This window comes from Dermacentor variabilis, chromosome 3, assembly GCF_050947875.1.
Source record: "Dermacentor variabilis isolate Ectoservices chromosome 3, ASM5094787v1, whole genome shotgun sequence".
In the NCBI taxonomy this organism is placed as follows: domain Eukaryota; kingdom Metazoa; phylum Arthropoda; class Arachnida; order Ixodida; family Ixodidae; genus Dermacentor; species Dermacentor variabilis.
In genome coordinates, this window is record NC_134570.1 from 203,736,459 (window position 1) to 203,763,537 (window position 27,079).

General features: G+C 45.2%; 1 protein-coding gene across 1 annotated transcript in view; it reads right to left on the minus strand.

Moving 5' to 3' along the window:
* Positions 1-27,079, minus strand: part of LOC142574994 (arylsulfatase B-like) — a 162,639-nt gene that overhangs the window by 103,791 nt on the left and 31,769 nt on the right. The window contains exons 2-3 of the mRNA XM_075683970.1: positions 11,896-12,058; positions 4,844-5,003 (exon numbers count right to left, since the gene is read on the minus strand). Coding sequence (XP_075540085.1) covers positions 4,844-5,003; positions 11,896-12,058 — 323 coding nt within the window. The remainder of the gene's footprint in view (positions 1-4,843; positions 5,004-11,895; positions 12,059-27,079) is intronic.

The following is a 27,079-nucleotide window of genomic DNA, read 5'->3' on the forward strand; positions in this document are numbered from 1 at the left end:
GCCTTCTCCGGGACGGCTTACACACACACACACACACACACACACACACACACACACACACACACACACACACACACACACACACACACACACACACACACACACACACACACACACACACGCACACGCACGCACACACGCACACACGCACACACGCGCGCACACACACACACACACACACACACACAGGTCCACGGTCCGGTCCGGAACCGACGTCACACGGATTTCGTAGGACTCGGAGCTGACCCTCGCAGCACGTCCGGGCAGCCATTGTCCTGCGTCTTGGTCGGCGCGTGTGAAGGGTTCCCCGACGACGTTCCCGCGGCAACTCCCCCACTCGCGGCCGACCCGGTTGGCGGTTTCGTGTTGCGGCACAAAGCCTGCTTCGTCGAACTCGTTCAGTCACAACGGCGACGAGGCTAGTGCGTGACGGTAGCGTTCCTTGAAACTTGACGCCGCCGTCGTCGCAACTGGCTGGCAACACTTGCACCTCAGCTGGGCTGTTCTTAACAGCCCTGTTTGTAATTAAGCTCTTTTACAGTTTGGCGGAAGGTGACGGGTGTCTCCCAGTCTCCCAATCAGGAGCTACGAAGCCACACCTTACCTCCAGCCTCAGCGATGCCTGAATAAACCACCACACAAGGCTTCAAGACTCATGCCGCCCTTTGTCCCGGCGTGCTGCCTCAGCGTCACTCACCGATATTCAGCGGGGCTGACGACCAACACGTGGAGGACTGGTTGGCAACTCACCAGAGGGTGAGCGCAGTCAACATATGGGATGATGCGACTATGCTGACTAATGGAAAATTTTATTTGACCGGCGTCGCCAGTCTCTCGTTATGAAATCACGAAGCGGAGATTCATAACTAGGCGTAGTTAAAGACAACGTTTTCGGAACTCTTCGGCCGCCCCGCGGTACGCAAGCTCCGCGCAGAAGAGCGACTTCATGAACGCGCTCAACAACCCGGTGAGGACTTCACCAGTTACATTGAAAACGTCGTCGACTTGTGTAAGCACATAAACCCGTCGATGCACGAGTTCGATAAGATGATAAGATCAAGCAAATCCTCATCGGAATAGCCGATGACGCATTTGAAATGTTACTGGTCAAAGACTCACAAACCGTCGCAGATGTTGTCAGCTTGTGCCAGAGTTTCGACGAATTGCGCAAGCGACGCGTGCAAACTCCACGCCCTCTGGAACAGAACGACTCGATCGCGGCCTTTACTCTGAGTGACCAGAATGCACTGTTGATTCAGATCAAGCAGTTCGTTCGTGAGGAGGTCGACCGACAGCTCTCCATTTTATCGAGCACGCCCACACCTGGCCCCAGTCATACGACAAGTGATACAGGAAGAGGTCACTGACGCTTTGCCTTTCGCTCGTGCGTCCTCTGGAGTCTGCGCCCTTGTCTAACGCGCAAGTCGTCGCTGCCGGTTCGCGCCGCTAACCGACCGATTCTTCGGCGTCGCCACCCGTTCGGCCACCACCGGGTCCGCTAAGCCGACCAGTCCCCACGTTTTCGAACCCATTGCGCGCTGCGGGCAATCGGCCTAGATGTTATTCTCGTGATCATGCGTAACATGTGGCATGCTTCTGTCGCCGTCGCCCTCCTTTTCAAACTGTGCCATGCGCACGTCTGCGTACGATCCTTTAACGGCACAGCACTGCTACAACAATCGTCTTCGCCCGAACGCCTGCCCTCAGCTAGCCGCCTGTCCCCATCGACGTCGCTCGCTGTCACCTATGCGCCGTCGCACTGCCCTTCTGACGTGGAAAACTATATGCCGCAGTTCCTGAGGCGTGAACTGCATCAACGTCGAAAACTTCAAGTAATCACATTTCTCCGGCTAACCTGAATAAAGTTTTTATGGATAGATTTCGTACTCCTGCGCTTGTGTACACTGGTGCTGCCGTTTCAGGGATAGATATCAAACTTTAGCGCTTGCTTAGGAAGGTTACCATGACGTCAAAGGGACTGTACCTCTGTACCGCCTGCACGCAGTGTATTCAGCAGTCAGCCGCCTGCACAGCGCATGTCGTCATTCAAGATGTTATGTATCTCGTTGAGTTTCTTGTGTTACCAGCCTGTTAGCATGATGTCAACCTCGGTTGGTGTTTTCTATCTCGCCATCATGCTGTTATTGATTGTGCTCGTGCCGAGGTGGCGTTCTCTGCGTTGTGTTCTGCGTCGTCTGATCTTACGTCTGAAAAGTTGTTTGTTCACGATTATACGAACATACCACCCAGTAGCACAGGCCTTGTCCCCGTGTCCTGTATCGGTTTTGGTGGTTCCAAAGTTCTATTTACACCCTCTGAGACCGTTCAACACCGCAGGAACCTCGCGTTGCCATTTGCCGTTCTCGACATGCCGAACGGCGCTACAGCCTTGTTTGGAATGAATCCATTGTCAGTTCCCTCAACCTTACTCCGTGGAAAGTGTACAGGTACAATTCAGGCATTCGACATGTCCTCCATCTTTTACCATGACGACGGGGACACCTTGCAACTTAGTGCCCTGACGCCTGCTACTGGTACGCCTGATCATCCACCTTAAGTATGTTTGGCTCCGCCATCGACGACAACCTAACAGAGGCGTATCGCGAGAAACTTCTTGCACTTCTGCACCGTACACGAGTTTCGTGGCTCGCTGGATGACCAGAGGACGTACACTGTTCTCCATTCGATTGACACCGGCTTCCAAGTGCATCTGCGACAGCGCTCTTACCACGTATACCTTGCTGAACGTCGTGTGATTTCCCAACAAGTCGACCACATGCTTCAGCGCGGCATCATTCAGCCGTCCTGCAGTCTGTGGCCGTCGCCTGTTGCTCGCGTCAAGAAAAAAGATAGCTCGATCCGCTTCTGCGTCGATTACCGCCGATTAAACAAAGTTACGCGCAAAGATGCTTATCCTCTGCCACATATCGACGGCGTCCTGGACTGCCTTCAAGGAGCCGAATTTTTTTTATCACTAGACTTAATGTCCAGTTATTGGCCGGTCCTTATGGCACCATCTGATTGAGACACAAACCATTCACGTGCATTTCACAGGCTGTCGATGAGAGGCTCTGCCAGAGGGGTCACTGAAGTCTGCAGCTTTTTTTTTCAGAGTCAACAAAGCACGCAATGCAATTCGTAGCTAGACGAACATACAGCAATATATTCCTTCTCTAGGCATAGGCTATCCAAACCATCAGAAATAATTGTGAGTTGGCTAACTCCTTCTCTTAAAACAATATAAGAAACTTTGTTCTGTGCATAAAAGGTGTCCCAAATATCATGCAGCAAGATTTAGAAATATGCACATCCCACGTAGAATAAACGTAATGTTGTTTGCTGTCGCTTAGAGATACTCAGGTTATTATTTTTGCATTCAGCCAATTACACATTAGTCTTAATTGAGTAATCATTGCAACCTCTCAAAATATTATATTTAGACGAAAAGTGCCAATGAGTGACAATAAAAACTACCGATAGAGCTCTCTGTTGCTCGATACGTGGTAACAGTGGGTTCCGAGCGTGACAGAAGCCCGCGAATACACGCAACATGGCGTCGCGACGGGCCGCTTGAGGCACTCTGCGTGCGTCCGGAGGCTTCTTTGACGCTCGGAAAAACACTTTTGTGCAGCTCGTATCCAGCAACAGAAAGCTATATGGGGAGATTTTCATGTTGCTCTACAATTTTCTCATTGGCACTTTTCATGTAAATGTAATATTTGAGAAATTGAATAACTAATTAAGACAATTTATGTAGCTAGGAGGAATTAAATAATCTGGTTAGCTCTAAACGACGGCAAACAAAATTACCTTGGTTTTGTTCCGCTACGTGGCATCTGTATACTTTAAATCTTGGTGCATGAAAGCTGGGACACCCTGCATATTTGCATATGCGTATAGTGTCTGTGCAGGATGTTCACAGCGGAAATAAAGAAAAAAATACGGATGAGGTAGCTGCCGCTGGTGCTTTAATGCACTTGTCCTCCTATTGACAGAATATACAGAAAAACGATAACATTAATTAACAGCCGTGCAGGCCCGCGCCAACCATGATGCAGTAAACTTCTAGTCGCAGTAAAATTTTAAGTGAGAAGGTAGAGGCAACTGAAAAGAAACCTCAAATGATGTGGATAATAGAACACTCTGGCAATGACATGTCAAGGGGTAGGGGGTAGGCTGGAGCATCGCCGGGTAGGAAAGGGGGCAGCTCTGACCCTCGCCCCCCCGGCAAACTCCGGAGTGGGCTCGGGCCCCGGAGCTCCCCCTGTAGTCGGCCCCTATGCTACACCCACCACATCAGCGTTGCATCACCGAAGTTAGAATCCGGCCTACCATCATTGTACCGTAAGTACTTTTTCAGTACGGCCCTTCATCAAACAGCCTATACATAACACCTGCATCACACAAAATCTTACTGGAGCAGCCATTAGTGTCAAGCTGCGATGTACAAGAGAACAGCTGCCTCTGGATGTTGTCTTCACCTGTACGTCAATTTTTGCGACGAGTCACAAGCCATCATGAGCCCAGATGTGGATAAACCTGTTTTATTTTACCTCAGTTTTGATTTATCTTGCCCATGACGGTATATCCCCGGGAAGAAGGCTTACAAATATAAACCGAACTGCAAGCAATATCCGATGAATAAGAGGTAAATAAGATAGACGCTTAAGAAAACGTCACGTACTCAAAAGAAGGCACACTGGATATACCTTTTGCTTTCCATCTATAAGGACGTGAACTTTTTTTCAGGGCAAAATGGACGTCCGACTGGAGAAACCGTGAGCTAGTGATTATTCTGGAATTCTGCCTTCCAAATCTCCTGATCAAGGAGGCGGACACCAACCTATGTGTATGCAGTAGCGGCCGCTCAGGAGCGCTCCCCTGGAAGGCGAGCAGGTCGGCTGCACGTAGTAGTTGTTGAGCACCACTCCCGTGCTGGCAAGTGCGTCGATGTTGGGCGTGGGGATCTGTGGGGAGCCGTGGAAGCTGACGTCGCCCCATCCCTGCATGAGATGAAGGTAATGCGAATACAAAATCGCCCTTTGACAAGGCGTGTTGTTTTTTGGCTCTACCAAAAGGAAAGTGTGTGTCCAGGTGGGAGAGAAAGAACCCTCAAGGAAAGTGCAGCAGGGTGGAGGCCTTGGCTAGTTGGAGCAGATGCCTTCTTAAAATGAGGGCTAAAATAATCATGATCATCATCAGCTTATTTTATGTTCACTGCAGGACGAAGGCCTCTCCCTGCAATCTCCAATTACCCCTGTCCTGCGCCAACCGATTTTATTTAGCACCCGTAAATTTCCTAATTTCGTCGCACCACTTCAGCCGTCCTCTACTGCACTTTCCTTCTCTCGGTACCTAATCAGTCATCCTAATGGCCCAACGGTTATCTAATGTGCGCATTACATGACCTGCGCAGCACCATTTTTTTGTCCTAATGTCTAGTAAAAGGTCGTCTATACCCGCTTGATGTCTGATCCAAACCGCTCTCTTTCTGTCTCTTAAAGTTATGCCTAGCATTCTTCGTTCCATCGCTCTTTTCGCGGTCCCTAATCTGTTCTCAAGCTTCTTTGTCAGTCTCCAAGTCTCTGCCACATATGTCAGAACCGGTAAAGTGGACTGATTGTGTGCCTTCCATTTCAATGATAACAGTAAGCTCCCAGTCAGGAGCTCACCATGTCTGCAGTATGCGATCCAACCCATTCTTATTCTGCTCTGAATTTCCTTCTCATAGTCAGGGTTTCCTGTTATTAGTTGACCAAGGACAACGTACTCCTTCAGAGACCCTAGATGCTGATTTGCGATCTCGAACTCTTGTTCCCTTGCCTGGTTATTTACCATTATCTTTGTCTTCTGCATATTAATCTTCAACCCCATTCTTACACTCCATCTGTAAAGGTCCCCAATGGTTTGTTGTATCTCGATCGCAGTGTTGCTGAATAGAACAATGTGATCGGCAAACTGAAGGTTGCTCAGGTATTCGCCATCGATCCTTACTGCTAAACCTTCCCAGCTTAATTGCTTGAGTACTTCTTCCATGGACGCAGTGAATAGCATTGGAGAGATTGTGTCTCCTTGTCTGACCCCTTTCTGTATAGGTATCTTCCTACTTTTCTTGTATAGAATTAAGGTGGCTATGGAATCTCTGTAGATATTTCCCAGGGTATTTACGTAAGTGATCTGTACTACTTGATTACGCAATGTCTCTATGACTGCTGCTTTCTCTGCTGAATAAAATGCTTTTTCGTAATTTATGAAAGCTATATAAAGAGGCTTATTGTACTTTGCGGATTTCTCGATAACCTGATAAATGACATGCATGTGATTCATTGTAGAGTATCCCTTCCTGAAGCCAGCCTCTTCCCTTGGTTTACTAAAGTCCAGCGTTGCCATTATTCTATTGGAGATTATTTTGCTAACTATTTTATATAATACTGGGAGTAAGCTAATGGGCCTGACATTTTTCAGTTTAACGTCTCTCTTTTTGTGGATTAGTATATTGTTTGCATTCTTCTAGTTTTCTAGGACCCTTGCACTCGATAGACATTTCGTATAGAGAGCCGCCAGTTTTCCTAGCATTATGTCATGCAAAGAGAGCGACGGTTCGGATACGCGCTTACCATGTTGCCTTCCTAAAAAAAGTACAGTTCCCTTTTACTCTGTGGTGGATAACCAGCGAATCTGGCCGCTAATGTTGGCCGCTTACTGGCGAACTGCAGCTCCGCCGCGGTTCGGCCGGGTATAGCACAATCTTCGGGATCGGCCAACTCACGGGCAGTACTTAACGCCTGCTTCACCTCCACCGTGAGTCGGCCCAGCATTGGATTAACTTCGGGATCGGCCCACGTAATGGGAGTGCTTGACATCTGCTTCACCTCCACCTCCAGTCGGCCCAACATTGCACCAGGTTCGGGTTCGGCCCACGTATGGGGAGCCCTTAACGCCTGCTTCACATGCGCCGTGGATCGGCCTGGCATTGCATTATCTTCGGGATAGGACCCCGCATGAAAAATAGTTGGTCTATGTCTACGGAGACTAGATCCGCCAGAACCTAGCCATAAGCAGGTTCGTGGTGAAAGCCTCGAAAAGTTCAAATGCCCTTTCAATCCCTGCGCTTAGTGATAGCTGTAAGAAAGGCTACATTGGGCAGGCTGGCAGGCTGGCAGGCTGGCATCTGCATCCAGAGCGTCTATTCAGCAGAACATTAAATAAGAGGGAACGCCTTCTGCCGTCTGTCCACATGTGGTTTCAAGCCCTCCTTTAATCAAACAAAGGTTTCATTGAGTACAGGGATGAAAGGGTTCACGAACTTTTGTAGAGCAGCTTTTCTTTTGCCGTGTCTACCGCTAAAGTAAGTTCAACTAGCTTGTAAATATACTTCACACATTTCTTGTCCTCGTACGTATTGGTGGATATGCTCAATATTCGCCTCAACAAAAGACACAACATAATAAGAGTGTTATAGAATTATAATGGCAACATTCGTGAAAACAAACCACTCGGAGCCCCGCATACGCTCTGTGACAGAGGTGAAACGTGATAAGGAGCCTAGTCGCCTGAGAGCATCCGTGCGTGACGTGTTCGCAGGATCCGGACCATCGAGGGTCGTGAGCCAGAGAGCCTGTCAGAAGGGGTGGGTGGGGATAATGCAGGAAGGACAGAGTTTGGCAAAGTTCTGGACCTCCGCGAGCTCTGGTGATGCACTCGAATGAATGACTTTAAGGTATCAAGGCTTTAAATTTAACACTCCGCACGCCTCCAGTTTCATTGGTTTATCTCGAATTAGTTTTGGCTTATCATCACGTGGACGTTACATCGTGGGCGGCTGAATGAGGAGGAGTCATGTGGCAGAACCATCGGTACCTTTTTTCATTCGTTTATCGTTTCACCCAGAGCATTACCTGTTCAAGTGAGGTATAGAAAAGAAACGTTATGTATCACATTATTCGAAAGAAAGGTAATGGTTGAAGTGAAAATGCCCCACGTCTTTTTCCTTCGTATTGGACGGTGGATACACAGATAATGTCAGAAAGAGGAGACACACCCGTCATGGCCGCCAGATAGGCATGGCAAGCAGCTTGTGCTGAACGTAGATAGAAGGGTAGTCACGGTATTGCGATATTGCGGTGATAACAATAAGCGCTGCTGGCGCGTAAAATTGTCCCGTCTTCCTTGTTCGAAACGAGGAAGCGGCGTGCGCAGGGTGCGCTCGGTTGACATACGCGGCTTTAGCTCGACATTAGACGTCGCCGCTTTACGTATCTTAAAGGAGTGGACGCGACCACCTTAGCGGAATGTTACGGTACGGGTCCCTTCATGGCATGTAGTTTACCGTACAGGAGAGCAAATGAAAGCGAGACGTTAAAAGATGGGGTACCATCTGGTGCTTCGTGCTAAACGTACCCAATACAAGACAATCCAATATCAACAATAGTGCCATGCGCAGGAAAGCAGTATCGTTAGGCCTATGGGCACAGGTATGCGCTCTGCGCTCATGACTAACGTTTCGAGGGAGGCAACGCTAATTTTAGTAGTTTCTGGCGATCAACGGGAGTGAGGGCCAAACAATCACGAGAATTCACGCTGAAGCGGGAGCCATAGGTGGCGCCATATTCGACAACAATATTTCTTTGCGTGTGTAAAGATTACGAACATTAATCTCGCCAAATAACGTACGCTATTGCAGCGCACGTAAGCTTCAGAAATCCAGTAACGTTTGGAGCATGCGCTGTGAGGACAATGATATTTCTTTACGCACATATTGCGCTTACGTTTGGTTGCAAACGCTATAATAAAGCCATATATTTTGCTGCCTGCTCCTTTTGCGCGTTTCACGCTATCTTTGTTAACTGAATAGTGTCAAGCAAACTCAGGCGAGCAAGAAACTCTGGGCATTTTAAATGTTTGCATGAGAGATTAAAACCGATATTACTTCCTTCTAGCGCCCTCTCCATCCTCACTATGTACACCATAAACAGCAGTGGGGATAAAGGGTACCCCTGTCTCAGTCCCTTGTTGATATGAACTTTCTCCTCGCTCTTCATCCCTTCCCATTCTACGCAAACAGTATTTTGTAGATAAATCTCTCTGAAAGGGTGCAGAAAATCGTCACCTAGGCTTTTCCCTTCCTAAATATCTCACAAAATGTTGCGGTCTACGTTGTCATACGCTCCTGTAATGTCAAAAAAGGCGACATATAGTGGTCTGCCTTCTACTCTTGATATTTCAATACACTGAGTAAGAACAAGTAAGTTATCATCCATAGGCCTATTTATTCTGAAGCCATGCTGAAGTTCTCCCAAAATGCCATTATTATGTGCCCATCCTTGCTGCTTTAATTTAATAGCCTCTATTGCTAACATGCACATTATCAATGTATTGGTCAATGGTCTATACAAGTGATTTCTATCGTTCTCATCCTTAATTTATAAATTAAATTAATACCACTTTGTCTACTTTAAAAGCTTTTTCTACTGATTTCAACAAAGCTTCCTTACTTCTTGGTCTTAGTTCATCAATGAGCCGAATGGGAACCTCGTCTAGCCCTGTGGCTATGGGCTTAGGAATTATCTCTTCGACTTTCTTCCAGTTGAAATTTGTCAGCACCAGGTCCTTTTCCATCCGGTTCTCTTTCATGCTCTTTTTTTCTTCAAATACAACCTCGGCATTGCCTTGGAAAGATTCGGCTGTTATTTTTCGGATGTAATTTATTGCCACTTCTCCTTCCAGTCTGTTTTCATAGGATATGCCGTTGTATTGTTGTTGAGTTCCTGCCTAATAATTTTATGTGGTTCCAAAATATTCTAGGTGCGGCCTTCTTTTTCTCACGTGTTTCTGAGAACCAACGTTCACTTTCACCTTTTATCTTGATTGCACCAGTATTTGAACCAGATACTTTTTCTCCCGGTATATTTCCCATTTACTGGCTACTTCATCCTGGGGCAACTGCGCCTTCTTTGCCTGCCTGTGCTCTCGGGATGCTCTCTCTCGTTCGGCGATCGCTACACGTATCTCCCTGTTCCACCAGCTTGTCGGTTTTTTTTCCTTTCCAACGAAGATGTTTTTTCTCTTTCCGTATTTCTCTCGTTATTACACTTAGAAGCTGACTATATTCCCACTCTTTACTTGGCCATTTGCAAAGTTCTTCCCCTCTAGTGATTATATTTGTTATTTGTTCAGCGTTCGAATTTGGGCTGGTCATTTTGCACTCCTTCCTCTCTTTTCGAACTACATATCCCATTTTCAAAATGATGCGTTTATGGTCACTCTCTATGCTGCTATACACTTCCTCATCAATGACCATTTCTCTCAACTTATCATGAATTCCTTCTATTGTCAGGCAGTAATTAATGGTTGTTTGCCGGTTTCCCACTTCCCACGGGACCTGCCTTGCACACTTAGGCCTTGTATTCCCGATAACGAGGTTATGTTGCTCACAAAGGTCTAGCACTGACTTCCCGTTGGTGTCGGTATAGCCATCTAAATCTGGTATGTGGGCATTCATGTCACCAAATAGGATAATTAAGCATCATTCCCGAAATCCTTAATATCAGCACTTTTACATTCCACTAACTCTTTATTCTTTGCTGTGCGATTATTTCCGGTCCACAAATACGTAGCGCCCAGCGAAGTTCTTTTCCCAGGCATTGTAGCTGATAACCACAGATGCGCTTGACATTTCGAATTTACTTTTTTCCATCTGGCTCCCTGATGGATGAGCTTTCCGACTCCGCCTCTCTTTCTTTCCGACTTAGTTCTGTTGCACCCTTCCCAAACAGAATTCTCAGTCACTGGCGGCTCTTCCGAGTCACTAAGGTGCGTTTCTGTAACCGCATACACCCCTGTTTGTTCTCTATTTAACTGCTGCGCCTTCTTTGCCTGCCTGTGATCTCGGCTGCCTGGTCACGCAACGTGGCGCCATGTCTCGACAGAGACGGCGCAAAATCTGCGCCGCGGAACTTGCGGACCGCTGGCGTTGAAAAGAGCACAGCAGCTTTGGCTCAGAGCCAGAATATTCTAATCAAGTGTACGATGCACTGTGTCGACCTTTGGGACGTCGCTATTGGCAATGACAAGAATTCAGCGTACTAGAAGTTACAACTAGAGTGGTAGTGTGAACAAACATTAGAAAAGAAAAGCTCTGAAGGAATATTCTTTTTTAACTTATTTAGACAGTAACTAGCGTATGTAATGCGGTACTGTACAAAGGGTTGGGGCCCGTAGACGGCATTTCCTTTTGTTTTTATTGATTGTCCGGATGATCTCGTTTTGTTCTCGCAACGGTGTCCGGATAACGGATCTCACTTTTGGCTCAAGGTCGCTTGAAGGGTCGCCGACAACAGGAGCCAAAAGCATCTCAGGCTTAAAGAAAGATAGATGATCTCGTCTATGAGTTAATTAGATCAAGGCCATTTGACATGGATGACGTCGACGCACCGTTTTCAGCCCGGGACACGCCCACACAAGGTAGCCAGGTCGGCCTTCTATTACTCTGCCATCATTCGTTTTTGGATTTCACTGTATATTGCGCGCAACATTAACAAAGGCTCGAGAATCTTCCATAGGGAACGCTGAACCGAAATAAACAAGCCATAATCGGCCGTAAAAGAAGTAGTACACACAGAATCGGGTTGGCTGAAACCAAAGAACAGCATTATGTGTTGACAAAAGAAAAGGCGGGTGCGGGATAGCCTTGTAGCATCAGAATCTTGAATAACACGCAGCCCAAGAGTGGCTGAGACCCAACATGACAAAATGTAGCTTGAATAAATTAATCTTTATATGACAGCTAAATATGAGAATGCTACGACCAGTAGAGAAATCATCCAATATGCAAGCAGCTGGCACTGTGGTGGGACGACTATGCCGCAGTGCATGATTTGTAGCCTTTGTACGTACCAGGTCGTCGGCCAGGATGAACACGACATGGGGCGGTGATTTACTGCTGTTCACTGCGACGGTGCTCGTAGCACAGGCGAATAACAACGATAAATGGAGCACACCAATGAGCCTGCGAATCCGGATGTGCGACTGGGAGTGCGCGGGCATGTTCGAAGAATACCTGCGGGAGAATATGCACAAAAACGGGTCATCGAAGCTGCCCAAGATTTTGTGCTCGAGTACCTTGACTGGTGTGTACTTGGCCCTAAGTCCGCATTTAGGAGAACATGAATTACAGAGCACACGGAGGTAGTCGATGTTCTAGTTGATCTTAAGACGAAGAAATGGACTCAGGCTGGTCATGTAATGCATAAGACAGACAACGGTTTGCCTATTACAGAGCTACATAGTGAGAGTGAAAGGAAAGGGATGTGCATTCGAGGATGACAGAGAAATAGGAAGTGGTGAGGTGAAATTAGGAAATTCACGGGGACAGGCTATTTGCCAGCTGGCATGACACCGGTGTTATTTGATTAATTATAGCTTCACTTAGTTAAGGCATCGTCTCACTGAAGAGATTTGTGCAGCCACCATCTATCACGGGACTCTCCGCGGGCTGCTGGTTGTGTGTGCTTGTATCCGTCTTGTCGGCATAAGCGTAATTAGTTACATGAACAAACACTAATGCATGCACTCGTTTTTACATCGCTTTTACACCACATGGCGTAAGGTCCAGGAAGATTCAAAATTAGCGTGATGGCGCGCGCAGTGTTCTGGATGAAAACAAAATACACCTTAAGAAACTTGGGACCATGACATCAGCTTTCACCACCGATCGCGAGTCGGGTATCGCTGATCTGATAACCGCCGCCCGTAATAGACCAGCGGCCGGTTGGTCAACTGTGAATAAGCAGTTTTGCTGCAATTGATAGTCGTGCAAAAAGCTCGGCCATAGTACGAGAACGTGAGTGCAGAATCTACAAAAAACCACCAGCACCCTAACCCCTGTCTTCGTATTATGCTTCGTTCAAGCTTTTGTCCGATCGGATTGTGGCGCGTCTTCACCAGGTATCGTATAAACAAAGAAAAAAAAAATCACCGACGATTACGATACTCCGTAACGACAAATCTGACCCAGCTCTGTACACGTTTTCATTTCGCGATATATAGGCTGACCCGGACAATCTGTCTCGTGCGGCACGTTGCAAACGGAGCGAAGTGTGGCGCAACCAAGGAGGCTAAAAAAACTGCTGGAGTGGAAGTCGCCTATACCGGCCTATGGGCTCAGGTGAAGGCGGCGGCGGCCATCTTGCGCGGGGCAAGAAGCGGCCTGGCAAGAGCTTCGCAGCGCGGTTCGCCGACGTTTCCATCAGTTTTGAAGCGGTTAACGGATTTTTAACGGATTTTTAAGTTGTAATGCAACACTGTGGGGAATGAGGCGAGCCATATTGGAGGTCTCCGGATCACAGATACCCGAGTACTGGGGAATTTTTTTCATTTCATCGGCATGAATATGCAGCTACCGCAAGGCGGAAAAAAATTCGAGGTATAATTAGCGTTTATTCGCATTATTTAATGCAGTGTATGAATTTATTAATCATGAAAGCTGTCAGAACAGAAGTAATTACAAACTGAATAAGTAGCATGGAAAATAACAGTACATGCAACAAGCATAAGTATACATTATTATCTTCATTGTCACCAGGTGTTGTAGGGGCTTTATCGTCCTCATTGCATAGAGGATTTCGGTAATATAAAAGTTTCCTTTATTTTAGAGCAAGGCAATGCTAATGTGCAACCTTATATAAATTAAAATGAAAACGCTAACATATCAACTGTTTGTACTTAAACTTTCCTAACAACACCCGAACGCGCTAGCACATTTTGGGATCCGCACAGCACCGTGCACGGCAAGTACGACGATCCGAAACACATAAGCTGCGGCGACTACCGTGCTTATGCCCCCCCCACCCCCCCATTCCCCACAAGATGGCATCGCGGCGGCTTCACTTGACGGGCGCTCCCTCCAATCCAGGAGTTTTTCTTTGACCTGCTTGGGCGCCTTGCTAATCGGGAGATGGCGAGAGGTGGCGCGTGGGTGAGGCATGGGCGCGATGCACAGCAGCCGCCGCACACAGTCCTTTGCTCATGCAGTGCTTTGTTTCCATTTATTGTATCGATCTTTGGCCTTATCAGTGAACAAAGGCCGCGCACTGCTCTGGCGCCATGTTGTAGCGATCGTCGTCGCAGAGCCCGTCTTGAGCGGCATTACGTTTTTCTCACGCTTTCGCCATGCCCGCTTCTCCGCTTTCCTTCTCGCGCTCTCTTCGATATTGCCGTCTTTCATTACCTGCTGTGATCCGCGTTCGCTCTTTGACCTTTCGCTATTCCCGTTCTCTCGGCTACGACGAGGATTCCGAGGGACGCTGACGCCTCTCTCGAACTGGTTGTCTAAGGACAATAACTCACGGAACAAGAGAACGAGAGAGAGAACGAAAGAGAAAGAGAGAGGAATATAAGGAAGGCAGGGATGTTAACTAGTCAAGAGTCTGGTTGGCTAACCTACGCTGGGGGAAGGGAGAAAGGGAAGAGAGAAAAGGGAGAGAGAAAGTATACAGACGTGCACGGACAGTACTTGAGTCAAAGCCGCTCGCCCAAATCAGACGTTCTAACAAAGCACAGAATTGCCTTCACTGCCTTCTGAGCCGATGATCGATGGGAACGGTGCTCTAGTGCTGTCTGTTGGCTCAGAGGACGATCACCTAATTTCCTCAATGTGTGTGACAAAGATTGTCTTTGTGCTTAAAATTGAGGACAGTGGCACAATAAGTGGTCAATATTCTCCTCGCATCCTCAGACATCATATACAGGGCTATCAGCCATTCCAAGTCGTGCTGAGTAAGCTTTCGTGAAGGTAACTCCAAGGTACAACCGACACAGAAGAGACGCTTCCCATCGGTGGAGTCCGGCCGGAGGTCTGAATTGCAGTGAAAGCTTTTGTCTGTGTATTATTGTGCGCTTTGTATTTGCGGTATTCCACTCTGCTAAGAAGAGCGTGCGTGCTAGAATGCGAAGTTGTCTCGCAGCATCAGTCCTTGAGAGAGGAATGGGGACGCAGCGGCCTTCTTTGTTTGACGTCCAAGCTGCCTTATCTGCGTCATCATTTCCAATGATACCGAATGACCTGGTATCCATTGAGAGGAGATATCATGACCTTTTTCAATCGAGTCACGCACAAGTTCCACCATTTCGCACGTTAGCTGATCATGAGTTCTATGTCGGGGAAATGACTGCACATATGGCAAGGCCGGCCTTGAATCGCAGAAGACTGCTCATTTTCGAGGACTTTCAGCATCTGTCACATGAAGCGCGTCGCGGAAAGCCGCGAGCTCTGTAGCTGTAGACGTAGTGACATGGGAAGCCTTGAACCGCTGGGTTATTATCATTGTTGCTATAGCTACAGCGCCACCGGAACTGGTTGATGTAGTTGCTCCATCAGTATAGACGTTGTGCAGTCGGTGTATTCCTCGTACAAGAGAAGTAAAGTTAGTTGCTTGAGTGCTGATGACGGCAAGTCCGACTTTCCCTGAAGTCCTGCGGTGGTAAGGTTTATTTGAGTACGGCTCACACACCATGGAGGAATCGAAGGTCTTGCCGCAGGTGCGTAACCTGACCTGAGAGACGCACGGTGGTTGAAGACAGTTGCACTGAATGTTGTTTGGGTCTTTTCTACTGGGAGACTTGCGAGGTGGTGGGTGAGGGTCTGATATTATCTGAGAGGGGCTCGCAGATGACAATGAGGGGGAAGTTATTCATGAACACAAGTTGTCGAAAGTCTGACATGCGTGACTTAAGTCATCTGGCGTTCCACTAGAATAGCTACGCGTTCCAGACTTTGTCATAAAACGACGGCTTCTGGAGAGCCATCATTTCAACCAACAGCGGCAAGTATTTGACTCAAAGCGCCCAGCACATGTAGCGCACTTTGCGAAGACGAAGATTTCATGTTGAGTATAACGCCAATGGAATTCATGAGCGACCGCAGAACGTTGGTGACTAGGGGATCATTAGACAGCGTCGCTTCAACAATTGCCGAAGCCATCGAAGTCGGTGCGCTTTGAGGTAACTTAGCAGGCAGTTGTGCCTCGGCAGATCAGGCCATTCTTCAGGACGGCTTCAGGACAGATAGAGGCTTTCCTTGTATCTGTCTTGGTGGCACTATGCGTTGAAGCGGCAATCCTTCTGACGGAAGATGGCGTGTCACTATCTGCAGCTGCGGTATCTCGTGAACGTTTTCGGTGTCGATGCCGACGTCACCGAAGAGCAGCAGCAGCCTCTGGATGCGTTGAATTTTCCCGCACCATTCGTTTGAGGATTGCGAATTCCTTCCGCGCCTGTGGGCAATCCTTTGATGATGCCTTGTGAGCACCACGACAGTTCGGGAACATTAGAATATCTGCGCTGCAGGCGTTTTCCGAATGGGACTCAGAGCACCGCGGGCACACGACGTTGTTCACGCAGACACCATTTACGTGGCCAATCTCGCAACACTTGAAACACTGGAGAGGCTTCGATACGAATGGTCGTACTGGATGCCGGACATGTCCTACTTTGACATGGGAATGAAGGCTGTTTCTTTCAAAGTCATCACACAGCGTGTGTTTTCCAGTCTGAAAATCCTCCTAATGAAAGTGCCTTCTGTCGTTCGTTTGATCAGCATTGGCAAGTGGTCATTCGGGATGGCAACGTCGGCGTCATAAAGGACGTCCGCGGTACCATCGACGCCTGTAGGGATCAATGATCGTCGCCTTTACATTGTCGATTTCAGTTATATTAAATGGGCATTGCAGGGAACTGCGATGTAACACATCAATTTTCAGGACAATTTTGCGCGAGCTTATTCTCACGTCTTTAATCTCATTCGGTGCGATTCTCTCAAGCAACGGAGAGGACGTGCCTGTTTAGGAACCGCATATTGGTCGCCGGATCCACGGGCATGATGAGCACAGTATGCGGCCAGCGCTGCGGTGCACTTTTCATGGTAGAAGCACTCACCGACGAAGATGCTTCCAGTAGCCTTCTTTTTGGTGACCTACTCATCACGACCTTGAAGTCAGCGTCCGTCGAATCGTAGCTGTACAAACATAACTCAGTGGCCTCGGTGTCCGTATCGCTTAACGCATTTGAACGTTTCCTGAACGTTTCCTGCGAGTCAGGAAGGTCCTCGGAGATCTCTTCATCCGTTGCCGCAAGGAGGGAGCGGTAGCTCCCAGAAGGGCAGGGAAACGAAGCGAACAAGCAGAGAAGAAAGCACAAGCGTTCTATCAAAGAATATTCCCAACAAGGCGAGGCATGTGTCTGCTGCATCAAAAATCTGGAGACCACTCGGTCACCCAAAGACTAAACTACGCATACACTATCCGGCGCGTGAAAGCTTGGGCCCACGCGGCTCACGCATAAGCAGATGGTTCAGGACAGATCGTACTCTTGAATGCACGGCCGGAAGCCAGAAATGTTATACAGGCAAATATCGGTGCTCTAGCTTCCTCACAATAATACCTGAATAGAATAAAGTGCTTTTCCGATGTGAAGGAAGCCCAAGAATACACGCAAAGCACCTCGAGTGACCAGTCGCGCGGCAATTTTGCGGGCTTTTGGGGGCTTCTTTCACGCTTGTGAAAACACGTTTATATAGTACGTAATGAGCAACAGAAAGCTGTATCCGGAGATTTTTCGTGTCAGTCTACAGTTTTCTCATTGACATGTTTAATCTAATTATAATATTTAGGAAGTTGATTAATTAAGACTAATTGTCTAATTATGCAGAATGAAAAAAATTATTTGAATACCTTCAAGCAACGGCAAACAACATTATCTTGGTTCTTTGAAAGTCTGGATTAAGTTAGCTGGGGCACCCTGTATAATGAATATGAAATGAAATGTCATAAAACGAGTGATTCAATTATGCTTACTGGGAAGTGGTGTGATTAAGTCAAGTGTGCTAATTAATAATTTATGTACTGATACAATGGTATATTTCATTCGTACAATTCCTCAGAAAATCTCATTAAATGAATATTTCTTTGGTTACCACTACTGAATGATTATGCCTGGTAATTAGTTACACTAGTGATACGCACAGTTCGGTGTTCTCGTACCTTCATATTGGTTAGTGTCATGACTATCAAATGAAGTCATAAAACTATGATTCAATTATAGCAACTGGGAGGTGGTAAGGCGGTATCACAAGTGACCTTAAATCGCTAAGTTTATTATGACAATGGTAGCCTTCATTTGTGCACGTCATCATTGGCATCAATGAAGAAGTGATTACATGAGTATTTCTTTTGTGACCATTCATGACTTATAAAGCGTATTTTTTAGTTGTCTCTAGTGATATGCTTAGTTGGATGTTTTCGTATTTTGCATAGTATAGGGTCATGGTTATTAAACAAAAATTACATAAACAGTGATTGAATTATATTTGGGAGGTAGAAGTATTGAGTCACTAGCGATCACTAATAATTTTGTTAGTATCACAGCGGTTGCCTTCATTCGTGCACGTCGTCATTGATATCATTAGTGCAGTCATTAAAAGTGCGTTTTAGGTTACCATTGCTAAGTGATGATGACGAGTCCTTAGTGATCAATAATAATACGTTCAGTTCAATGTGCTCATAATTTTCAGCGGCATGACGTCATAGATATCAAAGGAGAAGTCATAAATATGTTGATTCAAATATGTAGACTAGGAGGTGGTCGGATTGACTCAATAGTGATCACGAATCACATTGCTTTATGACAGTCGTAGTCTACATTCTCTCGTTGTCACTTCTAGAATCAGTGTCATAATATACTTATTTTTATGAATATGTACCAAACAGAGTAGTAATACTGGCAATGAATAGTGACCATGTTCACGTTAGTGTTCTCGACTATTTACGTATCTAAACATTATGCATATCAAGTGAAAGGCTTCTTAAACGGTGGTTGAATTTTGATAACTAGGAATTGAAAAGTTTGAGTCACTTGTGATTGAAAATGTGAGTAGTGGGCTGGGAGGAGTGGGGAATGGGCTTAAACGTTAATGAGTGCTCTGTTATGAAGTTAAACAAGAAGACATACCCAGGAATTCTGAACACAGCCCTCGCGGATATCTGCTGAACTTCACCGCAATGCTCCAGCGTAACTGAGAGGGCAGCGTTTAAAAAAAATCGAAAGGCCACCAGAATTTCAATAGCTTTCAGCAACGCCGAGAGGGTTTTAATAACAGGCGTAGTTACGGCACGTACTGGTAACATTCCTGCTGAATTGTAGCAGTGTTTTAAACCGGGCTAGAACTGTTTTTTTTTCTGACACGTTTATCCTACGTACCCAACGACGACGCGGAAATTAAATACAATCGTACTAAAAAGTGATTTGTACTCACTTGTGACTGAGACTTCTCAATTACTAATTATCAGAGTTGAATCAGCCTTTAAACAACGTTTTATTTTATATTCATATAGTTCAGATTTGTAAATAGCCGAGAACACTTAAGTGAACATAATTACTGGTGATCACCCGTATTTCAACCGTGCCTGCTATATATTAAAAGAAGTTTAGGGAAACTGATTTACAGAAATGAGGATGAATAAACGGAGACTACCACTATCATTCTAAATATAGTGATTCATGAACGCTAATGACAGATCCTTGCCACCTCATAGTTATATTTTTCGGATTGCCATTAGAAAAATTATTTTGTTATCCATGACGTTGTCCTGCTAGTACGAATTCGCCTCCGTCGTTGCCATAAAGTCGTCTTTCAAGTTGCAAACTGAAGCCGTCCACGTATCTCGTCTGACAGGGTATTAGTCGGCTACATCATTCACAATGTAACGGTCGATCATGCTACGGTGCCAGTTGAAGACTCCTGTGCATTGAAGACCATGAGAGTTGTAGGTTTCATGACCATTTAGAACTTTGCCTATCTGCCAGTGCTTCTATACCAGATGTTTCTACGAAGACCTTAAGTAGTATTTAAATATTGCTGTTTTGAAACGAAAGGGCGATTCCGTCAGAGACATGGAGACCACGAAGTGAAAGGTGATACGAACTAATTAACCGCTATTTTGACGAAATCAAATACAAGATGGGTATAAGTCAGAGGCATTCCGTCAGAGACATGGAGACCACGAAGTGAAAGGTGATACGAAGTAATTAATCACTATTTTGACGAAATCAAATACAAGATGGGTGTAAGTACACATTCGGAGGTCCCAAAGTAACAACTGTCGGGGGGACCTCCTAACAAAACATGAAAAGGGGATAGTAGGATGGTGGCAAACAGGTGAGTCATGTCATATATTATACAATTTCTACATCATCATCGAAAAAAAAACGGTAAGCGAGAAAGTACAATCAATTAAAAATATGCTAAGTATAATCACACAGTTAAAAAGAAGAAAAATAATTGAAGAAACCTTAAAAATAACTTGCAGAAATTCAAACGAGGATAAATGGCACGTAAGGCTAACGACGAGGAGAACTATCAATTATAGGCAAAATTCAGTGACTCGGTAATTGAACAGTACATTGCATAATGGTAAAGCAGAACAATATCTAATTAATTCTAGGTTCGTTAAATTATACTATTCGTCAGATAAAGTGTTCATGAAATGCTCCTTCGTTCTAGGTGTAAATGATAATAATGTAGAGGACTTCATATCAGATAGCATTGAATTCCAAACAGAAGTGCCTGAAAACGTGACGGTAAATTTCCCATAATTAGTCCTTGCTTTCGGAAGGGGAAGATTGAGTTGTGCTGAAAATCTTGTGTTCTTATAATAAATGAGGCTAGAGGGAGTAAAACCTGGAATATTTAATTGGGTATTTATAAGACGAAACATAAGTAGTGACAGCTTATGATTGAACAACATGCGTAAAGGTAAAACATTTAGGGAACGGAATATGGGAGCAGCGGGAGATGTACGCAATTGGAATGCAAATTATCGTAATGTCTGCTTTTGCAAAACTTCTAGGTGATGAAGATGTGTGGCATACCTATTACGACAGGCAGTATGAGAGGTGACTGTGTATGTACGCGTAATATAAAGACATGAGAATGGTTTGCTCAAAAAAGAGCGAGTTTTTATGATGATGTGAATACCAAATAAGATTTTTTGAGTAAGTGATTGAATATGGCAGAGGAACCTGAGGTCCTCATCTAGAACTACACCAAGAACTTTAGTAGAACCGGATCTTGACAATACATTATTATTTGGAGACAATACAGTACAGTCAATGTGCAAAGTTTTTGAAGAATGGAATACCATAAACGTTGTCTTAGATGGGTTAATGGTTAGCTTGTTTTTTACACTTCATGAATGAACATTCGCTAGGTAAGCGTTAAGTTTCTCCTGAAATGCGAATAAATTTTTATCAGATGTGAAAATAGTGGTGTCATCAACACAAAGAAGGCAGTGCGCATGTGTTAATATTTCTAGCTAGTCATTAATGAATATGAGAAATAAAAGTGGCCCAAGTATTGATTCCTGAGGGACGCCTGTATTTACAGTTTTTGATGAGGAGAAGACACTATTAACTTTGACCATATATTGTCGGTCTATTAGGCAGTTGCGAATTAATTGTAAAGGCAGCCCAAAAATGCCATACTATTCAAGTTTACTTAAAAGAATACGATGAGTAATTGTATCAAACGCATTAAAGAGAGTACCAACTAAGAGACCTTGATCGATGGCTAATTTAAATCTCTCAGTAAATGTAATAAGCGCTGGTTCAGTTGAAAAATTGTCACGAAAACCAAATTGATCAGGAGTTAAAACATTAAATTTGGATAAGTATTTTGTTAAGCAATTATGTGTTAGTTTTTCGATCACCTTACTAAAGAAAGACAAAATGCAGATAGGACGATAATTAGTCATGCACTTCTGGTCACCTTTTTTAAATAGTGTGATTATTTTACCCGTCTTGAGGCGATTAGGAAAGATATCATCTATAGATAATCTGTTTGTTATATGTGCTAACGCAGGTGAGATTTCGTTAGACACAAGCTTAATGCTAGAGGCGCGTATCAAGTCGAGGCCTGGACCGGTTGTTTTAAGCGAATTGATAATGTTAAATACTTCTAGTCATGTTGTAGAGAACAGGTAAACGGAATGAGAACAGCGCGGAGAACTAAACGACGTTGAGTCAGGCTGACTACCGCCTGCAATACTAAAATGGTCACTGAAAGCATTAGCTATGTCTTGAGGGTCAGTAATATTAGCAGAATCGTGGTTCACGCACGATATGTGATTTTTAGTTGTACTAATGTTTAAGAATTCTTTAATAACCGGCCAATTTCGTCTGGTATCACTTCCATTTTTTCTTATTTTATTTTCGCAGTAATTGTGCTAGGCATTTTTTAAAGTGGTTGTTATAACATTTGAACATGTGTGGAAGCGCAATCGCAACGCATTATTGAATGGCTGGACTTTAACTTTCTTACGAAGATTATCTCTTTTTTTAATGGACCGTAATAATGAATCACTAACCTAAGGCTTTCTTGGCGAGCTAAACCATCGCGTCACAGTAGTGTTACATGTACTTAAGTTAGATCATTCGGATATTTTTGCAAAAAAGATTCGTAAGCCCTTTCGCCACATTGCTCTTCAAGCACGCCAGCCCAGTCAATCACACGAATCATACGAGTGAATTTATGAGAATCAAAGAAAGTCCTGACATATTTTGCTGCTTGAGAACCTGTTACGGGACCTATGCAAAATATATAGGGTAATGGTCTGTCACGGCATATTCCACTATTCCAGCTGTGCAAAGATCAGTGGGTATGCTAGACACTACATGGTCAATTAAACTATTAGGTCCGCCTATTTCACACCTGGTTGGAGCTGTAATTTGTGAGGAGAGACCACAGCTAAGATAAGTACGTAAGTATTCAGAGCAAGTTTGACTGTCAGGGCTGATAATGTTGATGTTACTGTCGCCACATATCCCAACATATTTGTTTTCAACACTACTCACGAGACAGATTGTTCGCGCCAGTAAATATATCACGAAATGAATACACGCATGGAGCTGCGCTCAATTTCGCGTTACGGAGTGTCGTAATCATCGTTCCAATTTTTTATTGTGCGAATCTCTTGTGTCCACAAAGACAAAGGACACTTCAAGCACAACGATAGCAGCGAGCATAGTCGGCGATCATCGAAATCCGATCTGAGGCTCAAGCCTATTGGCTTTTCTACATGACTTGTCGAAGTTTCCAACGTAATTACAAATACTCGTACACTTTCCCGAAAGCACAATGCTTTTCGCGTCGCGCATACAATGTGATTACACAATGTCTGCCGGGAACATACAAAGCAGATAGAATCAACGATAAGATTCGAGTAAGTTCCCAATCATGCAGGCGCGTCTTGAGCTGAGCGATAACTTTAAGTTGTTAGCGTTTGAAATGCAGGCCGCGGAAAAACTCATAAACATGAACACGTGTCAGTATTGGGCGCATCTCAGGCGCCGTGCTGTACTTACATTCTATACTATTGAGCAATGTATGACATGTTGCATGGTGATGGTGATGATGATGATGTTGCAACAAATGGGCTCAGCCTAGCAGTCGAGCCGATTTCACAGTTGGCGTGAACGTGCTGTTGGGCTAGTTGGTTTTACAAAGTTGTATTTACCAGCGCCACTTCAGAGTCAATGCTCTTTGTTGTCTTTCCTGTTTGGTTGTGCCATTTCTGTGCCGGAAGATAGCACTAAGTCAATGTTGGCAGTCGCTCTTTTTTCAGGGCGCCTCTTTAGTGCTATAAGATTCATATCACCGTGCGTCTGTAAGTCCAGTGTCACGAAGGAACACCACAGCACACCAGATTTATCTCCGGCTCACTTCGCCTTGTATCACTTCTCCTATGTAGCTGGGATGCTCAGTTGGACACTGAGAGAGCTAAACAAGTTGAACAGATTAATTAAAAGGCAAGTCAAAACAACAGTGGGGTTACCAATTAACACGCCGGATCATAATTTAATGAAACTGGGGCTCCACAACACAATAGCCGAGATAATTGAAGCTCAGCAAATTGCCCACAGAGAGAGGCTGTCTGGAACAAGGCCAGGTAGAGCAATACTAGAAGAGGTAGGGTGGTGCCCAACCGAATGCAAAATTTCAGGTGAAGGCACAGTAGAACTAAAAGATAGCATAAGAGAGATAATCAAGACGACTCCTTTCCCCAGAAATATGCACCCGGTGCACAACCTGGACAGACGAAAGGCAAGGGCCAAAGCTCTCCTGCTAGAGATAGAACACGACAGAGAACATGCGGCTTTTGTAGATGCTGCATAGGTCAGAGGAAAGAAAGCCTTTACGGCAGTAGTAGTAGATGCAGATGGTCTCACTCGGGATGCTATTACAATCATGACTAAAGACACGACAGTCGCAGAACAAGTAGCGATAGCATTGGCTTTAGGGAATAATAAGTGGGCGAAGATTTACAGTGACTCTAAGATGGCTATTAGACACTTTACCAATGGCTTTGTAACCAAAAGGGCTGCCCAGCTGATCGGTGAGTTGGACAGCCAAGGGATCGAAATTCGCTGGTTTCCTGCGCAAATGGGGTCTGTCGATCCACCTCGGGAAGAATTTAAACGAGATGGCTAACGCACCTGCACGAGGACTTACTATCCGTGCACTACGCGACCAGGACCTTAATAATATGCAGGAGGAGAACAGGGACCAATTACTTACATATAATGAAATCACGAAGCATTACTACATGATCAGAAGGGAATTCCCAGTGCCACACGCTAAGCTCAATAGAGCTCAAGCAGTGACTCTAAGATTGTTGCAGACAAGAACTTATCCAAGTCCAAACTTTATTAATAGGCTATATCCTGAAAGAGAGGTACAAATCAATTGCGAGAAGTGTAATGGCATCATTACTCTGGATGACATGCTTTGGCAGTGTCCTGTGACTTTCACAGACTGTGACAAAGAGAGACACTAGTGGCAGCGAGTCCTACATAGTGGAGTTCTTTCCGATCAAGTACAGGCCGCCCAGAAGGCCCACGATACGGCGGTAAGGTTAAACCTTACTGTCCCGACGTGGGAGCCGCCTGCGTCAACCTAAAGGTTGATCTTCAGGACATTCAATAAAGTTCATCATACCATACCATACCATACTGAAGATAGCCCTCAGTCAATGTGGGCAGTCCTTTTTTCCGGGCACCTCTTCAGCGCTATAAAATCCATATCCACATGCATCTGTACTCGTACTTTTAAGTAGGAGTACTTAAAACAGAGCGTATCGTTAGTTTTCACTAATGACTCACAACCATCGTTTAATAATGGTGACCAAATATAGTCATTTAATCCCTTCTTGTTTGATATCGATAGCCACGCGCACGAATCAGAGCTACCGCTGCCATACTAAACAAGACGATTTGTGATCACTGGTGAGCCAGTCTTACCATCTCCAAGTTATTATAATTGAATAATTATTTATATGTATTTTCATTTGGTATGCATTACGTTTCACTGGGTAAAACCTTGGAGGACGCTTAAGCTTCGCCTTTAAGAGTGGAACGTGATAGAATGCGAAAATCGCTGACTGCTTCTCACGCTTCACGACAACTGCAGCTTATGTAACCGTAGTGTTTGGGTGGAAACGTTGGCGGCGAACGCTGTGCACGAAGGCGCCCTCTCTGCAGCTTTCTTTTGTCTTTTCCACGTGGTGGGCACAGGAGTGCCGCAGGTGGGCGGAGGCGAGCGCCATCTGGGGGCTGTTGGAAGGCACCGGGAAGGGCGCGCCGCTCTTACTAAGACAAACCTCAAATGGCTGCTGGAAAACGGGCGTGCGTTTTAGTTGCGGCATAAAAGAATTATGTTTTCCCGTATATTCAAATTACAATCCAACGCTATCGGGTCTGCAGGTTGTGTGTGCGTCGTACTTTACGAATTTTTCTGAGGCATTTTACTTTGAGAAATTCAATTAATTGCGTAATGCCTCTGTGCCACGCGGAGGGCCTGCGTCGTTCGGGATTTTCTCTAACCGACAACGCCGCAGACACAGGATTTTCTGCGACGCGGGGCCCTGAAGCCTATGGCGTTAAATTAGGAGAAAATCGAGTCGAGTGTATCACCCGTATTGAATCATAAATGGGCGTAATCAGTTAGCAGCGGCAATCAAAGACATAATCGCTTAGCGTATTTGGGTTCGTATCAATCAAGACGTATATGAATAAAAGCCTACCACCGCAATACTAGACAAAGTGATTCGTGATATCTCGTAACTTACTTCTATCACCCCTGGTTATCATGACTGAGTCACTGTTTGAAGAAGTTTTCACTTAAAATTCACGAGGCAATGCTCTATGAAAGATTCGACGTTATCACATAGCGAAACTAAAAAAAAATGTTCATTCACCAACAATGCCAATGACACCAATGGCGACGTGTAGGAATCAAAACTACCATTTTACCAGTAAAATAAATTACTTAGTATAACTATTGCATTCTTAAGCAAAATTGCACCCTGTGGGTCGTATCTTGCCACACAACAATAATCGTCATCTGTCTTGTCCGAATTTCCTTTCTTTAACGCGGCGAGCCCTGTGTTTCCAAGTCACGAACGGCATGCGCGTTATCAGCATGACAGAGCGTTCTCGAAAGGAATGTAGCGAGCGCAGCGTTTTCAAGAAAGGAAACGCAAGCAAGACAAATGACGATTTTTGGTGTGTGGCAAATATATACCCCAAAAGGTGCACTTTTGTTTAAGTGTGCGTTTTCCTACTACCTGTCCCTAGCAGGCCTCATTGTTGAATCATTCGTTTTTACATTTATTTGGTATTGATGACATCGATGTAGCGTAAAACCGAGAGAACTAGGCATAGTATGTTGGTAACTAGTGACCACGAATTACTATAGTCGCATAATCTAGCTGTATTGCGGTATTACGTAGTTAATTGCTGATTATTTCTCTACAGTTACTCATTGATTTTCATAAATTAAGCGATCTTTATCTTTATAAGTACAAAAATAAAACATTTTCACTTGTGCCAAAACTTCCAAATATAACGGTGCCCGCAGCCGGTCTTAATGCTTGGATATCTCTCCAAAAAGCCATTCGGTCCGCTGCTTCTTGCAGTGTCTCACAGTGTCGTTTTCCTTACATGTCAGGGCGTGAATATTCAGCATAGCGGC